The sequence below is a fragment of the Spermophilus citellus genome, assembly GCF_964194105.1.
Source record: "Spermophilus citellus genome assembly, chromosome: 4".
In the NCBI taxonomy this organism is placed as follows: Eukaryota; Metazoa; Chordata; class Mammalia; order Rodentia; family Sciuridae; genus Spermophilus; species Spermophilus citellus.
This window is the reverse complement of record NC_138185.1, coordinates 134473723-134491647: the sequence shown is the minus strand read 5'-3', so window position 1 is coordinate 134491647 and position 17925 is coordinate 134473723. Positions and strand designations below refer to the sequence as shown.

Sequence of the window (17925 nt, the reverse complement as noted above, 5' to 3'; positions counted from 1 at the left end):
TAGATTCTAAGAAAGGATATGAAAATGTTTGGGGCAGGATCCTCCAATATATGAATGCATAAGAACTGCCTTAAGACTCTCTGGATCACTGATGATTAATTTCCCACATAAGTAGTCCAGAACAGATCAGTAGATCCAAGTGAGCCTACAAAGAGAACAGATGTTAACCATAAGCGCAATTCCATTTTACAATTATTTGTGTGATTTAATTAATACCTGACTTTCTAGCAGATGGCCATTCTGAGGACAAAGATAACCTCTATGTATCTCATGTTTATATCCTAGAATAGTTGTCCCTCATTTTTTTTTTAATTTTTTTTAAATTGTAGGTGGACACAATACCTTTATTTCTGTGTCGTGCTGAGGATCAAACCCAATGCCTCACACATGCTAGGCAAGCACTTTACCACTGAACCACAACTCCAGCCCCCTCATTTCTTTTTTAATATTTTTAGTTGTAGATGGACACAATACCTTTTTTTATTTACTTATTTTTATGTGATGCTAAAGAGAACCCAGTGCCTCACACATGCTAGGCAAGTGCTTTACCACTGAGCTACAACCCAGTCCCCGCCTCGTTTCTTGAATGAATTCACTTTTCAGATTAATTTCTGCCCTGTAAATAGCACTATAAATGACCCAACACCTAGGAATAATAAAATTTGGCAGAAGAAACAAGCTATAAGGCCCAAACTTGGGCCAGACTAGTTACTCAGTAAATGCCAGAATATCTGAAACTGCTTCTAAAGCACATTATCCTCCATGCTCATAGTTTATAAGAAAGTAGGGAAGGGAAAGAGAATGTGAGCAAGGGGCTATAACCTTGTTTCTGCTATCACTTACTCCATCCTGGCCTCTAGCTGCTGAACCAGTTGTTTGTCCACATGGTGACAGAATAGAGGAAGTAGATTGCTGGGGAAGGCCAGGGGTTCTGCCAGAGAGGCTGTAGGCATTTGGGCTATCTCCCAGGCAATCAGAACCACCATGTCTGTCCTGGAAGACAGAAGAAACACATCAGAGCTTTTATATTTATGCAGGAAACGGACTCTAGGACAAGGTTTCTTGTCTTTCCACCAGTACTTCATTACCCCTGCCCCCAGATAGCAATTTGGTATGTGGTATGCAATGCTTAAGGCTTATAAATCATTTTGGGGAGGAGGGTGTTACTAGGGGGAAAAATTGAACTCAGGGGCACTCAACCACTGAGCCACATCCCCATCCCTATTTTATATTTTATTTAGAGACAGGGTCTCACCGAGTTGCTTAGCACCTTGCCATTGCTGAGGCTAGCTTTGAACTCATGATCCTCCTGTCTCAGCCTTCCAAGCCACTGGGATTAACAGGTATTGGACCCCATACCCAGCTTCTTATTTAAACTTAATAGCTCTAAAGGATTAGAAACATCATCCTTAGTTTATAAATGAGGGAACAGATTAAGAAGTGAATAACTTGCCCCAAAGTTAAATTGCTGACAGGTGACATAATCAGGACTCGAACCTGGGTCTATTTAACTCAAAAGCTTGCCCTCTTAATTTCTACATTACACTGCCTTCCATGGAAAACCAACTCTAGGGCATTATAAGAAGGGGGGTAAAATGCAGAACAGCTACAACCCTGCTATTTTTCCTTTCTCTGCCCAGCCTCCTTTCAGAAATTCTTGAATATGCCACCTAGGAAATCTCTTATCTGGCTCAGCCTACACATCCCTAGGATACTGAACTAACATCCATGTGCCTTTATGATCTTACCAAGCCGTATGATCACTGTTGGGTTCTTCTAGAGAAGAGTCCAGAGATACCAGCTGTTCCCCATGACTCAGCAGGGCATAGAGCAAAGATATTCCAAACTGCAAGTGAATATACACAGTTGAGGGCAAAATGGGTTTGTGGTAGGCATTTAGTGCTTCTCTTGCTGTGCTTTCTTCCCAACTAAAGGGTAGGTTCACATTTACAGATAGAGACCAATACCCACAAGAACTGTCAAGTTTTATTCTGGTTAGCCAAGGATTCATGACTTTCCCAAGGAATCTGAGCTGCTCCGAACATTCCACAAGCCTCTATGAGCTGACTAAATGTACACTCCTAGGCTCCAACTCAGGAATCTTGTCTATTGATCAGGAATGGAGTCAGAAATCTGATACAGGTGGTTTGTGAACTCCACTTTAAGAAGCATTACTTTAAGCAAAGGTCTTTAGAGGGGAGTACACAAGATAATCCACTGGTATGTTGGAAGACAATATCAGAACTTTCACGTCTCAAGTCTCATCCTTTAAAACTTTCTATCTTATATTATTATAAACCTAATATTATAGTTTTACATGTGATTTTTAAACACACTTATAAATGACTTAGAAGGTCTTACTAAAAGGAACACAAGGCCAAATGTGGTGGTCCACACTTGAAATCCCAGCAAGGCAGGAGGATGGCAAGTTCAAAGCCAGCCTCAGCAACTTGGCAAGGCCCTGAGCAACTTAGCTAGATTCTGTCTTTTTTTTTTTTAAGAGAATTTTTTAATATTTATTTTTTAGTTTTCAGTGGACACAACATCTTTATTTTATTTTTATGTGGTGCTAAGGATCGAACCCAGCACCCCGTGCATGCCAGGCAAGCGCGCTACCGCTTGAGCCACATCCCCAGCCCTAAGACTCATCTTTAAATAAAGGAAAAAGGGCCGAGAATGTGGCTCAGTGTTAAGCACTGCTGGGGTTGATCCCTGGTACCAAAACAAAAGGCAAATAAGAGTTTAGAGATTGCTATAGAAGCTCACACCAGCAGTAACAGAGGGAGTCTGGTAGAGAAATAGATGCGTACCCATCCATCCATCCCTGAATTTCAGATGGATAGGACAAAGAAACTGGTGTTTTAGTAAGCTTCCCAGGTTAATCTGTGCTCAATAGAAGCTGAGAAGTGCTACAGAAAACAAGACATGTGGAGAGAGGAAAACATTCCCTCGATTATTCCTTACCAGCAGTACCACTTGGAAGGTATCAAACAGCAAAAAGAAACTTTTTGCTATTTGTATTGGGGTGTTTGTTTTTTGGTACCAGAGGTGCTTAACCACCGAGTCATATCCCCAACCCTTTTTTGAGACGGGGTCTTGCTAAGTTGCTGAGGCTGGCTTTGAACTTGGCAATCCTCCTGCCTTAGCCTCCCTAGCTGCTGGGATTACTGGTGTGCATCACTGCGCCCAATTGGGAAGCTGTTCATGGAAAGAAAAGACTCCCAGATGTGTTACCTGGTTCTGAAGTACTGCAGTGACTGGCCGTTCAGAGGAGCCAGGTGGTAGCAACATTAGCCCCTGAAGTCCTTGGAGGAGCTCAGGGAAGGTCATGTGACTGATACATTTGCCTAGAGGCTTGAATAACATGTGTAGGGCCTGCAAGAAGGTCAATAAGCACTTCTATCAAACTCCAGTACAACTTCACCTGGTCTTATCTTGCCTCCAGCCCCTTTGCCTTGCTGGCCTGCTCTTCGTACCTTCCCGGCTAGGTTACTTTCTAGACCTGTCACCATTTATTCATCTCCATCCCTAACACTGAGTCCTGTGGTACCACCTGTTCCCTGAGGGAAGAAAATATGGAGCTCAACACTTATCAGGGGGCCCCTATCTTCTTTCAAAACACCACAGCACACATCTATGGAACCGTACACACATTTTCTTTTGCACATCATACCTGAAAGATGATCTGCTATTCTTACAGTTTATTCTGTAATTTCCTTATCTGAGAATGGTAGGGACAGTCCCACCCCCACCCCTTTACTGCCCGGAACCCTGTTAGCATCTCTAGGGGCTGGTGCGGGAATGGAGGGGAGGAAGGATCACTAAATCATGCAGGAGACCATCCTATTCTCCACTGAATATCTTAGTACCTGGTCAGCTACATCCCTCCGGACCAGGAGGGGCAGATTGTGGGTGATGGTCAGAAGAAGGCTAACAGCTTGATTATGGGGCAGGAAGGGGAGCAGCCGGGCTACCAAGGTTTTCCCCTTCCTTACAGAGAGAACCTGCAGGAAGCTATCAGCTACTTCCCTGCAGGAAGAGGAGAGCATTTTCAGAGCTCAGCTCAGCACAAAAAAAAAAAAAAAAGGAACTACATGCCAGGAAGGAAGGGCAGCAGCAAGCCCCATGTCTTTGCTGGTCCTTTCCTTCTTGGGCTGCGGTGAGGCCTCCCACACTTACTCCAGATTGTTCTGCTCCTGGCTCTTTAAAGCTTGAAAGAGCTTCTCAACCTGGTTCCTCTCTTGTCTGGAGTAACAGGACAGTGGAAGCCCATCCTTATGACTTTCCTCTATTTTTAGTAACTGAAGGAACATCTGAAAAATTGTGGGTAGGGAAAGGAGAAAGAGGAAGTAACTGAGAAATATCCTGTTCTTGAAGGTAAATCAGGAACTCCTCCCCAAGGAACTGCTGTCTTACCTTCTCAATCCGGGATAATACCCGAAGCCTCTGACTGCTTGTATCTCCTGTATCCTAGAAGGAAGTCCCTGGCCATTAGCCACACACCACAGCTGCAGCCCAGGCCTCAGATTAGCTAGAAACTGAACTGGAAAGGCTGGACACAAAGTCTGAGCACACTGCCTTCTCCTTCTTAGGTCACAATCAGAATTCAAACATGAGGGTATTCTAGACCTTTCAAATGGAGATGAAAAAGGCTCTGGGAAGATAATGCTTTTTATTTAATATTTTTTACTTGTAGATGGACACAATACTTTTATTTATTTATTTTTACATGGTGCTGAGGATTGAACCCAGGGCCTCACATGTGCCAGGCAAGTGCTCTACCACTGAGCTACAACCCCAGCCCTCTTACCTGCTCTTGAGTTCCATGACATACAGCATCAATCGCTCGACGAGGGGTAAAACATGTTGATACAGCTACCTGACCCAGAGAACCTTCAATTCGAACCACTGCAAGAAAAGAGTCATGAGAGGCACATTCCACCCTCTCTCCATTCAGATGTCTAACCTAAGCCAGTCAGTCAGCCTGGTCTTACCTGACTCATAAACCTCTGCTTTCTGAATGTAAGGTGTTATCAGCTTAAGAGAGTCAATCTTTTTCCTTTGTCCAAGTAGCTCTTCATCTGCTTGCTTTTTCTCTAGTTTCTGATAATATTCCTGTGTGTCCAGGGAATAGGAAAAAAAAAACAACAACTCATAAGTGACTATCTTCTCAACTACTCTTCTACAGCAGTCTCTCATATAGGATTTTTTAAAAACCTTTATTTTTTGTTTATTTTTATGTGGTGTTGAGATCAAACCCAGCACCTCGCATGTGCTGAGCAAGCACTCTACTGCTGAGCCACAATCCCAGGTTTTCCCCTTCCTCACAGAGAACCTGCAGCTACCTGACCCAGAGAACCTTCAATTTGAACCACTGCAAGAAAGGAGTCATGAGAGGCACATACAGCATTTTTTCCCCTGCTGAAATGATTCTGGCACTAGCAGTTTTCTATTTTGAGGAAGGGTCTTGCTGAATTTTCAAGGCAAACCTCGAACTTGTGATCCTCCTGGCTTAACCTCTTCAGTAGCTGGGATTAAAGGTATGTGCCACCATGCGCACATTGCCTAGCAGTTATTCTAAAGTGCCTTAAGCCCCATGTCGCCTGTCTTGGAATTCTCATACCAAGCACTTAACAAAGCTAGCTAAAGCTACCAGATCTCACAACAAGGTGGAGAGCAAAGTGGAGCCAGAAAGCAAAATTGTTCCAGCATCTGACCATTCATACATTCTTCAATAAAGTACATGCATCACCTGTCCTTCCCCTCCCCATTTTAATCTTGTGACCCAACTTGTGCTGTCCTAAATCAGTTATCTGATGGTTAAGAAGTCCAGAACTGGCACTAGGAAGGTATTGTCAGCTTGTCTCTGGACCAGTTCTATACATCTGTGGATTTGTGCATCAGCTCTCACATCGTCTTAAAAGTGAGAAATCCTAAACTAAAAGCCACTAACTGTTAATGGGTGGAAAAAGTTTGAGTAAGGCTTTTTCATTTAGGTGCAATGCCAAAAAGGCAAGAAAACAAAACTTTCATGACAGGAAGGGGACGATTTTTGAAGCTCACTAAAAAAGAAAGGAAGAATCTGAAACTAATGTAAATGAAAAGGAAGTGAAGGTGGGAATGTTGGTAGGGAGCTCATGGATATTGAAAAAGTGAAAACAGCCCAGATAGCCCCAAAACCTGTGGACAAAGTGCACAAAAGTCTGCAGCACAAATAGAGGGGAGGTAAGAAGTAGGGGGAAACAAAGTGTCTGCAAGCATTTGTTCAACAAACTGAATTTCACCATTGATAAGATTCCTTCGCTTTTAGACCTAAAAAGAATAGATGTTTATAACAAGATTCACAAAAGAATGCAAAGGTAAGAAAGTACATATTTTCAGGTAAATAGGTGAAATTCTCAGCAAAAGATAGAAACAAAATCCAAGTGTGTTTGGACAGTTGTAAATAATCCTATTTGGCTGAAGTGTAGAATAGAAGGAAAAGAACTAGGTATGTCAACATGAGAAATATGACTCCTGTTCTTTAGTGATCATCTCTCCCATCTGAATGGCATGGTCTCCATGAGCTAAACCAGTGGAGTGAAGTCCTGGCTCACTTGGGCTCAAGGTCAAAAGCTGGGGCCCTGAGGCTCACCTGATAGTAATAATCATCCAGGCGGGGATTTTCACTCTGCAGCTGAACCATCTGCACTTTTATCACCCAGTCCTTTTCTTTTCTGGTCATGAGGTTAGCATACGGATCTGACTGCTGAGACCAAGGCTTCTTGACAGGGGAACTTCGAGCCAGGAGAAATGTACCTTCAGGCCTACCCACCCCTGCCAAAGTGAACTTCCCAGAGCATTTTACTGCTCACCACTCTTTGAAAAGGATGGGGCAGGGTGCAGTGGTAGGCACAATTCAAGAGTGCAGGGGCTTTGGGCGAAATACCTGGCCACAGGGGAATACCCATCATACAGATAGGCTTCCCTCAACCTTGTTTTGCATCTAGGTTTTACCTTGGCGTTTGACTCTGCTGCTGAAGCAAGATCCGTTGATGCTGAGGGTGGAGCTGGGTCAGATGACTGTGGAGACTTAAAAGGAAACTTGAGCTAGGTGGAAGTAAAGTCTCTACTTGCCCACCCCTTCCATTCATTCGGCCCAGGGTAGGTTCAGGTGAACATCAAAGAGAACCCTATTTATTCATGTGCCTTCCTCAAAAAAGCCAACATGAAACATCACAATCCTCACACCCCCAAGATGTATTTTCCTGCAATTTGGCTGCAGAAAAACCTTAGCACAGTAGGAAATCTTTTGCCCTGCTTGTCAGAATTGTCCTAACCTAGCCTTAGTTTTGCCATACTAGACGACCTCAAATTTTTACCTCATTGGGCCTCACTCCATTTCCTCCTCTGTGAGGAGGAGGTTGGACTATGCTTCAGACCTGTTATTAAATTTCTATCAGTAATTTTTTCTGTGGCAACTGGTAGAATGGCACCCACCCCTCCTCAGCCATCATCTCCTGATATTTCTAGGAGGAACTCTGCTTGTCCTGACACTGGGGGCCTGGGCACCATGAACCAGTACCTGAGCCGAGGTGGGCATGAAGTCTGTGGGCTGCAGGAGAGAGGTGGGTCTGGTAAGGGCTGTTCAGGTTCAAATTGCCGGGCTGGAGAGCTGGTGCTAGGAAATATAGGCTGGAAAGGAATTGGCAACAGATGGTCTGGGCACCAAGAGGAATTAGGAGATCTGGAAGAGGGACCTCTCCACCAAGAGAATGCTGCTCAGCCCCAGTTCCTCTTTCATCTCACCTGCTTTTTCCCCCTTGACCACATTTTTCTGTGTTAGGGATCTCTCAAGCCAAACTGGTTCCTGCCTTGTTTCAACAGAGTTCATTACCTCCTAAGAAGCTGCTTTCAGTCCCTAATGTGAGGAACATGTGCCTTTCAATGCCTCTTATTCTCTTAGTAACAGTCTTCTCAGGTTGTTTTCAGCCAGTGGAGCAGAGCTTATCTGTCTCTTTTTTTTCCACAACCTCATCAGAGCTATAATTCCATTCTAGTTCTCCCTGCAGTATTTCCTGATCTTTGGATTCCTCTCTCCCAAGCCATATTCCCAATGTTCAGTTAATTGAGGGCAGGACTCTTTCCAGCCCTAAACTCAGTGCTGCTTCTCTGCTAAGATGTTTCATAAAGTAGAAGTAGAGATCTAGTTTGTCCTTTCTTATTTGAATGCCTGGTTCATCTGTGCCCCTGACTGGGCATAGTTGCCATTTACCATGCTCCTCTACATGGAGCTGCTCCTACTTCCCATATGTACATCACTTGGGGTTTTTATCTTGAGATGGAGAAAGGTAGACTGAACATAATGAATGTGACAGTGTGCAGTGGTGGACACCAATGCAAGAGTCCCAGCTGTGCAGAGGGACACAACACACTCTGGGATGAAATACTCCTCAGCAGCCAGTGATGTGATGAACACGTGCCTTTCAATGCCTCTCTTCATAGGGTGGAGAAGACTCACCTGCCACAGAAAGTGCAAGGAACTGGGTGATATCCCCAAGGCCTTGACTCTAGGGGAGCTGAGCAGACCTCTCTGGAGCAAGGAGGAAAAACTTGGATTCAATAGGGCATTCGTGGCATCACGTCCTCTACATTTACTTGTGTCCATGGAGATGTGGGAGGGGACAGCAAAGCCAGCCATTTCAATATCCAACCTAGTCCTCCTCCATATTTGAATTCAACTGTGCCAAGTTCCTTCTTTCCATTAAGAAGGAAGACTATTATCTCAGAAGTAGTTGAAAGAGGGTCTGAGTTACCTCATTTTTATATGAGAGTCCTCGTCTATCTTCCCTGCTTATACGAACAAATATCAGGAATGGACTAGCAGGACAAAGGGATTCAGATAAAGGTGAATCAGCAGCAGCAGGGCCTTCACCTATGGTGATGCACAGCCCAGGTAAGACCTGGCTTCAAATTAAGGACAGCATCAGAAACTTTAGTAGCAGACAGGAGGAAAGAGGAAAGGAGAGAGTCCCTAAATCAGGTTCAAGGATGAAACAGAAAATGTTAATTCAGAACTTGTCTTAGGAATAGAGGAGAGGAGAGGTATATTTAATCACGGTCTGAGCTGCAAACTGTTCAGGACAACCCTTTCCCCTCCTGTTACTGCCATGGTACCTGTGTGTTATGGACAGCACTGAGTAAAGCTGGATCCCGAAGATTATTTTCTTCCTCCTCTGGATCTGCGGCCAGATCTGGATCTGGATCCAGACACTCCTCCTCCACCTCCTCTTCATTTTCTTCCTCTTTTTCCAATTGGGAGGCAGATATCAGCTCTTCCTCAGGAGCCAAGGGGTCACAGAACTTGCCAGGCCCTTGGGATAAGTGTGAATCTGTGGAAGATGGGGCCTCAGGTGTGAGAAGTCTTGTCTAAGGGGCTGCTATTCAATACCATTTCTGTTAAAAAGCCATCTCTGGAATTGCCTTCAACCAACATCTCTGTTCTATGGGTTCTCAGGGTGCCCCAAATATCCCCCACTAACGAAAACAGAACCTGGCAGGTGCCAGGCACCTTCACTTCCCACATCCCATCTTCAGTGGCCTCATTGAGTGCTTCTACAGGCTTCTTTCTCCACCTGTTCTCCCCCACCCAACAGCCCCTTCTGTTTCCTCTTTAACTGAAGTGCCAGCTGCTCCAACTCCCTGCAATTTAACCCTGACTGACAGATATTTTACATGTATATGTTCCTACAAGGTTGTCAATGAATCTGTTAATAAATTACTATGTAGATGGGAAAATAAGAGCCAGAAAAGTTATCTTAGGTGCCTGTGAGATGTGGCTAGCATGTGGAAGAGTTTGGAATTTCTTCCAGTTGTTCTGGATGCCCAAGCCTTTAGGAAGCAAATTAGCAAGTCTCTGTATGCCCGAACTTTTTATGTGGACACCATAGTCCATTTGGTGATACCTTCAAGGCATTTCATCTTGGCAGGCTGGGAGGCTTCCTGCATGTCTGTGTCCTCCACTGAGAGAGCATTGTCAGCCTCTGGAAGGTAAACCTGCGACAAGAAAGAGACCCAGAGACACCCCCCCGGTCAGTAAGGATGGCATGGTTCTCTAAAAAACCACTCTTCTCCTAGAAGGTGGTCAGAGAATTATTGACCTTAGGTATTACGGAGTGAGACCCTGGGTTCTCAGACTGCCATAAGCCGCCACCCTTAAATCTCACCATCCCAGCTCTGCAAAGGGAGAGAAATAAGGAATAGGGCCAGGAGTTGGAAGAGAAGCACTTCACACATGACCACCACCGGCTACCATTTGTGTATCATGACACCTTGTTGCTGACACTCACCGCCTGACTGTTGCTGTCCTTTCTGCTCAGGTTAGCCATGGCAGCCTGGGCCAGAGCCTGCTTGCTGTTCTTGGCTTTAAGAGCCCCAGCCCCTCCCCTGTTTACTTGTTAAAGGGCAAGCATCCCTCAATCCTGAGACTTATTAGAAGTGTGAGAACATAATCTAATGAGAAAGAAACCTCTTGATCAGGAAAGAGAAATAAACTGCACTTTTAACCATCCAAGTTTGTGATAGTTTATTGGAATCTTAGGGGCAGATATTTAAAAAGAGGGTCCCCGTTTCCCACATTCTTTATTGGACTTTGCAAGATCGAGGTCCATTTAATCCCACCCAGGTTTAGCTCCTAGAAAATTGGATAGACTAGCTCTGAGTGCACCCTGAGGAAGTTTCTTTAACAATCAAGTTCACAGAGCTTCAGGGCAGTGCCCTTGAGGCTCCATCAAGGCCACCTGGGGCTGCTTGCCTTTCCCTGGTCACAGGAGTTTAAGTCGGCTACACAGCTGTAATGAATGAAAGACTCCTGTGAATTTAGAAGCCAGATCTTTAAGGTAAAACACTTTTGCCTGAGGTAACACAAACTTTTATCTTCTTGGCTGCTCTAATAAAAAAAAAAAAAACTGGTCCAGAAACTCAGGAGAAAAAACAAATCAACAACAACAAAAAGTATGCCACTGGTGCTTGGAGGCAAAACTTAAGACATATCTAAACCTCATCTAACCCTTTAGTGTTCCTGGGTCTGTGCCCACATCCTGTGTTCAGCTGAAACCAAGACTCTGTAGAATATCTGAATGAAATAAAAACAAAGCTAATTTCTCTATACCACAAATGTGAGTTAGAGCCCTACTGTCATGGTTAGAAGACCAGTATTCTTGGTGCTTTTAAAGGAAAAAAAAAATTGTTTCAAATGTTCTGTAGCAGGTCAGAACCATATGGGTGGAGGAACACATTTAAGTAGCTTGATAATTGCTGAAAAATGTTTCAAATATCTGAATTGAATTCAGGCTCTTTGGGAAATGCTTATCTCCCAAGTTTTCTAATAGCTTACTTTGGCATTATTAACAAAAGAGCCAAAGGATGAATGTCAGTGTTTCAGAAGTAATTCATTTAGGTTGTTTGAAAGACAATGTCATAGGGAGAAACATTTTCTGCAAGCAGATTTTTATTCTAAAGGGTCTTAAGAAAATTGGCTAGTGCAAGTTTCATTTGTGCCAGGACTGTGCTAGGCTTGGGACAACAGTGAATTTTCATAGATACTTCCTGTGGCTTCTTAGAGCTTCCCACAGAATAAGAAGTACAAGCCAGGAGTGGTGTTGGAAATCTCAGCTACTTGGGAGACTGAGGAAAGAAGGAAGGAAGGAAGGAAGGAAGGAAGGAAGGAAGGAAGGAAGGAAGGAAGGAAGGGAGGGAGGGAGGGAGGGAGGGAGGGAGGGAGGGAGGGGGGAAAGAAAAGAAAAAAGCAATACAGGCAGGCAGATATGATGGTTGAATCTGATTTTTTAAAATACATTTAAAATGCTAAGAACTGTCCCACTTTCATGAGGAGAACTTTATTCCATTATTTCAGTGTCTTTAATGGTTGTAAATCTATTCTGTTTTTTAAATTTCTTTTTGAAGTATTGTGTGTTTGTGCTGGGAATTGAGCCTAGGGCCTTGGATGTGCTAAGTATTGGAACTACTATTGAGCTACACCTCCTGCCCTCCTCTTTTTAATAAAGTTACACATGATCAAAGGACAAAAATTGCAGCAATTTAAAGATCTTAACTGGCTTTGTTTTCTACCCTATATTTGGGCAACACTTTTTTAGAAAAGACTAAACATCCCAATGAGCCAAGCAGAGGAGATTGGTTTTACATACAGAGAAATGCTCAACAACAATAAAAACTGGTATCCATCTCTCCTTAGAAACTATTCTCAGTAGCTTTACCAGTGATTTCTGAACCATAATTGTAAAAGAAATGTTTTAATCTTGAATTTAGCTAAACTCTCTATGCCCTCCAATGCTGTTGATACACCCTCATTGAATCTTTATCCTCTCATAGCTTACTGACAGTTTAGGCTCAGGTTTCTCTCTCTCTCTCTCTCTCTCTCTCTCTCTCTCTCTCTCTCTCTCTCTCTGATGCTATTCGGAATTGAACCCAGGATTTCTATCACTGAGCTATATCCTCAGTGTTTTTAAATTTTTTTTAATTTTTAAATTTTATTTTTAGGTACCAGGAATTGAACCCAGGGATGCTTAACCACTGAGCCACACCTTCAGCTCTTTTTATTTTTTATTTTGACACAGGGTCTCTCTAGATTGCTTAAGCTTGCTAAATTGCTGAGGCTGGCTTTGAACCTGTGATCCTCCTGCCTCAGCCTCCCAAACTTCTGGGATTAAAAGCATGCACCACCAGTAATGCCCAGTCCTTTTTATTTTATTTTTATGTTTTTTTATGTGGTGCCAGGGATCAAACCTAGTGGGCCTCACACATGCTAGGCAAGTGCTCTACCACTGAGCCACAGTCCCAGCCCCTGGTCCTTTTTATTTTTTGAGACAGCCTCTCACTAAACCCCTGAGGCTGGCCTTGAATTTGGCAATCCTCCTGCCTCAGCCTCCTGAGTTGCTCTGGGACTATAGGCAAGCGCCACCTTGCCCGGTTGATTTTGTGTCTCTTGGGTCATCTTTCTTTCACTCCGTTCCTGCTGTTGTTATCTTCTTCCAATCCCTTAAATATCTTCTTCTTCAGTTTATTTCTCTTCCCCCTCTATATCAAAGATTCTTAATCTGAGGATTCCCTAAAAATTGTCTATATGTGATTTTTTTATGTGATTTTTTTAACATGCATTTTTCTGGAGAGTTATACCTTTCATCACATTTTCCTAGAGAACACAGATCCCTAAAAGGTTAAATTTTCTGCAACCTAAGATCCCTGAGCAATCTCATACACTCCCATTTTCTACTGCTCACATGCAGATGATTCCAAATCCTCTTGTCAGATCAGATATTTCCCAACTTAAAGTACCTCAGTGGACTCTCTTTTCCTGTCCTTTATGTGAAGCTTAGGGCACTTTAAGATCTGACCTTGACTGCTTCTTCAAACTTTTGTCTTAAACTTTCCAATCTTCTAGTTTGGGTTTCAGAAACAGCAATTTTTAGCCTTGTGGGGAGTTTGGGATTTTTTCGAAGGCCTCTCTTTTCATCATTTTGCACTACAGCGCTTCTTCCCTGGGGATCATTCCCTTGGTCTAGGACATTGTTGATTAAGGCAGCTTCCTGTCCCATTCTTTCTTTTCTTCCCTTTCCCTTCCTTCTTTCCAGTTACAGGGTTAGGGCCTTCCGGAAAAGTGAGGCAGTGTGAAGGCCTCCCTTCAAACCCAGATTCTTGTGATGAAGTCAGAAAGATTCCAGACATGTCACTCAGAGTAACAGGCATGAGTTTATTAGAAGGGATAGGAGCCAGACACAGTGGTGCAGAGAATTGCAAGTTCAAAACTAGCCTCAGCAACTTAGTGAGGCTCTGAGCAGCTGAGTGAAACCCTGTCTCAAAATTAAAAAATTAAAAGGGCTGGGAGTGTTGTGCAGTGGTTAAGTGCCCCTGAGTACCAATTAAAAAAAAAAAAGTTAAGGAGAAGAGGGGGCACTCTCAAGGGAGAGAGTGGGTCCTCTCAGAGAAGAGAGGGATGGCATGCCTCTCCTGCCCTCTGGGAAGTTTCCAGAGAGTCCAGCCCAGGTCCATTTCTTCACTTTTAACTGACAGCAGGATGACATCAGACCTTTAAGTCCATGACAACTCTAGATCACTTTGGCCCATGCTGACAAGTTTAATTGGAATCTGTTCTTACAGATGTTATGGTTAGGGGGAATTCTCCTATCTCCCTAAGTCCCAGGATCTGGTCTGTGTAAGGGTCACAGAAGTCTACCCCACCCTCCCTTCGGGGTAACTGTATTCTTATTAGCATTTCAGGGCCTGCTTTTCTTCAGGTAGTTTGCTGAGTAATTTAACATATTCTTTAAACTTAAGAGGCAGGGTTTCTGGTAAAATGCTTTTTAAAAGATAAACCATGGGGCTGGAGTTGTGGCTCAGCAGTAGAGCGCTTGCCTGCCAAGAGCAAGCTGCTGGGTTCGATCCTCAGCACCACATAAAAATAAATAAATAAAATAAAGGTATTGTGTCCAACTACAACTAAAAAAAATAATAATATGGGCTGGGGATGTGGCTCAAGCGGTAGCGCGCTTGCCTGGCATGCATGCAGCCCGGGTTCGATCCTCAGCACCACATACCAACAAAGATGTTGTGTCCGCCGAGAACTATAAATAAATAAATAAATAAATATTAAAAATTCTCTCTCTCTCTCTCTCTCTCTCTCTCTCTCTCTCTCTCTCTCTCTCTCTCTCCTCTCTCACTCTCTTTAAAAAAATAATAATAATAAAAAATATATATATAAACCATGTGGGGGTCAGCACAATGGGCCCATTTTATAGAATTATTTCCTTAACCTCATGTTTCCCCCACTCACATCTGTCTGTCCTCTGTCACTTTCTTCCTTCCATCTTTCCTTCCTTCCCTCCCTCCTTCCTTTTCTTTCTGAATGAGGTCTGGACATGTCGCCCAGTTTGGTTAGAGAGAACACCTAAGCTCAAGGGATCCTTCTACCTCAGCCTCCTGATTTCTGGGAGTAGGCAAAAGCCACTGTTCCTGGCTTTTCTTTCTTTTCAATGACATTAAAAGTATTTTAGTTGACTCGGCAGGGTGACACATCTGCCTATAATCCCAGCTATTCAGGAGTCTGAGGCAGAAGGTTGCAAGTTCAAGGCCAGCCTGGGCCACTTAGTGAGACCCTGTCTCAAAATAAATTTTTAAAAAAGGATTGGGACTGGGTGTGATAGTGCATGCCTGTAATCCCACCAGCTCAGAGGCTGAGGCAGGAGGATCCCAAATTCAAAGCTAGTTTTAGCAACTTAGTGAGGCCGTAGGTAATTTAGTGAGACCCTGTCTCTAAATAAAGTAAAAAAGATTGGGAATGTGATTCAGTGGTTAAGTGCCCCTGGGTTCAATCCATAGTACCAAAATAAATAAATTAATAATAATAATAATAATAAAGGGCTGGTATATAGGCCCAGTGGCCTAGCATACTTGAGGCTTTGAGTTTAATCTCTGAAACTACTACACCAAGAAAAAAAAGAAAAATCCAAAGTATTTTATCAGGTAATATGCTGTTCATTGTGTCAACAAGCAAAATTAAGTTACAAAGGAAGAGTAGTTTTTTTTTGTTTGTTTGTTTGTTTTTCCCTTGGGAGGGGTGGTATCAGGAATTGAACTTTTGTTTTTTGTTACTAGGGATTGAACCCAGGAGCACCGAGCTACATCCCTAGCCCCCCCCCCCTTTTTTAAATTTTATTTAGAGACAGGGTCTCACTGAGTTGCTTAGCTACTAAGTTGATGAGGCTGGCTTTGAACTCCTGATCCTCCTGTCTCAGCCTTGGAGCCACTGGGATTACAGGCATGAGCCACTGTGCCTGCAGAAGCTATAGTCTTTTCCCATGAAACCTATAGCTAAAGCTTATTTGAAGATTTTCGTGATGAAAATAGTATTGCAAAAATTCTTCATTTGGGCTGGGGATGTGGCTCAAGCGGTAGCGCGCTCGCCTGGCATGCGTGCGACCCGGGTTCGATCCCCAGCACCACATACAAAGATGTTGTGTCCACCGAAAACTAAAAAATAAATATTAAAATTTTTTAAAAAAATTCTTCATTAAAAAAACTCATTAGGGGTAGGGAGGGGAGGGGTTCTGGGGATAGGAAAGATGGTGGAATTGTAAAGGTAAAATTTCTAAGCTGATTCTAAGCTGCAAAAGCCTGAGTTAAAGTGTAAAAGACTGGGCATTGTAAAGTCTCTAAATTGCAAGGCCTGGGCTAAAGAGTAAAAGACCAGGTATTGTTAAAATTCCTCTGCTACCCGCCGGAACCTGTAATCCCTGTAGCTGTTAGGACAATACCTGAACTGCCCAGTAAATATTTCTCCTGGTTCCCTGGTTGTTTAATAGCTAAGGGCTCCAAGTAGCTCGGCACGTAAGCATCCAGGTCCCAAAACCAATCAGTTTAAATGTGTACCCCGCTTAGGAGTGACCAATCACCCCTGCCCAGACTGTTCCTGCCAATGAATGTACTAATCCTGTCTCAGAGTTGTTGTTCAATTTTCCCGAGCCTCATGATGATTTGTTCTGATGTATGCAAAACCCCCCGCCCTCTCCAAAACGTGTACTTAAGCTCTGCTTGACCTCTGCTCTGGGCTCTGGGCTGCTCTATCTTCCTGAGTGAGCCTGGAACCTCAGCATGCTGAATTAATAAATCCCCTTTTGCCAATTTCATGGAGCCAGTCTCTTGTGTGGTCTCTTTCTCCAATGCTCCGCTGGACCCTTACAGAATGAGACAGACATCATTACCCTAGGTACATGTATGATTGCACTAATGGTGGGACCCCACATTATGTACAACCAGAATTGAAATGTTGTGCTCCATTTGTGTGTGATGAATTGAAATGCATTCTGCTGTCATGTACAATTAAGTAGAACAAAGAAAATAATAACAAATTTTAAAAACTCATTAGACTATCAGGTTCAGTGTAAGTCATATATATATATATATTATATATAACAAAATAACAATTATGATATTTGTAAATGAATAGGCCACTCTCCGAAATGACACATTCTTACTATCTGTTTAAAAAAAATCAAAGTTAGTTACAAAATTATATTTTGAGAGCAGGAAAACAACTTGTTCCATGTCACTTAAAGTATCAAAGCACTTCAAGATCAAATTGCTTCAAAGTCAATCATCAGCTAGGTACAGTGACACAGGCCTATAATCCCAGTGGTTTCAGAGGTGGAGGCAGGAGTATTGAGAGTTCAAAGCCTGCCTCAGCAATTTAGTGAGGCCCTAAACAGCTCTGTGAGATCCTGTCTCTAAATAGCATATAAAAAATGGGCTGGGATGTGGCTCAGTAGTTAAGTGTCCCTGGTACCAAAAAAAAAAAAAAAAAAAAAAAAAAAAAAAAGCTAATCATCTCATAGCAGTAATATACTATAAGGGGGGCATTCCACTATGGTTACAAATAGACCATACAGTGTGAAGCTAAAGGGTTGAAGGAGTCAGTAGCAATACTGTTGCCAATTTTAAGACATAAGGGTTGTTTAAAAATGCTTACGGGGAAGGTCCAGCTGCAACAAGCTAAACAATAGCACCGCCTTCCTTCACAGTGCTTTTTGCCAGAAAATAGTGCCTCCATCCCTAATGGTGACTTTCTTGTCCAGTGGCAGCCAGCTGGATAAGTAGCACTTATCCTGCCACAGTGTCTTCAATTCCTTACCAGTTACCACAGAGAGAAGGATTCTAAAAGGTAGGCTACACAAGCAGTGACATCTCAGTTTGCTCTGTACCTTGTATGGCCAACATTCCAAAGTGCAGCTGTCCTGGCATGTGTGCAAGAAAGCAGCTCCCTACAGATAACACTAGTTGACCTTAGTTGCAATACACATAAGAAAGAGAGCGACAAGGGCTTTCAGTATAATATTTATCTGGACATTCTGATCTGGGCCCACTCTTACTGTTCCC

General features: G+C 43.2%; 1 protein-coding gene across 1 annotated transcript; it reads right to left on the bottom strand.

Annotated features, from left to right (window-relative positions):
- Positions 1-839: 839 nt before the first annotated feature.
- PATL2 (PAT1 homolog 2) lies at positions 840-6971 on the bottom strand (the record flags this gene model as incomplete). Its single annotated transcript, XM_081292772.1, has 9 exons — positions 6635-6971; positions 4995-5115; positions 4811-4908; positions 4417-4470; positions 4180-4313; positions 3870-4029; positions 3235-3375; positions 1749-1846; positions 840-993 (listed from the first exon to the last, which is right to left on the bottom strand). The coding sequence occupies exons 1-9, from the start codon at positions 6722-6724 to the stop codon at positions 840-842; spliced, it is 1050 nt and encodes a 349-aa protein (XP_081148898.1). The 5' UTR covers positions 6725-6971.
- Positions 6972-17925: the final 10954 nt, after the last annotated feature.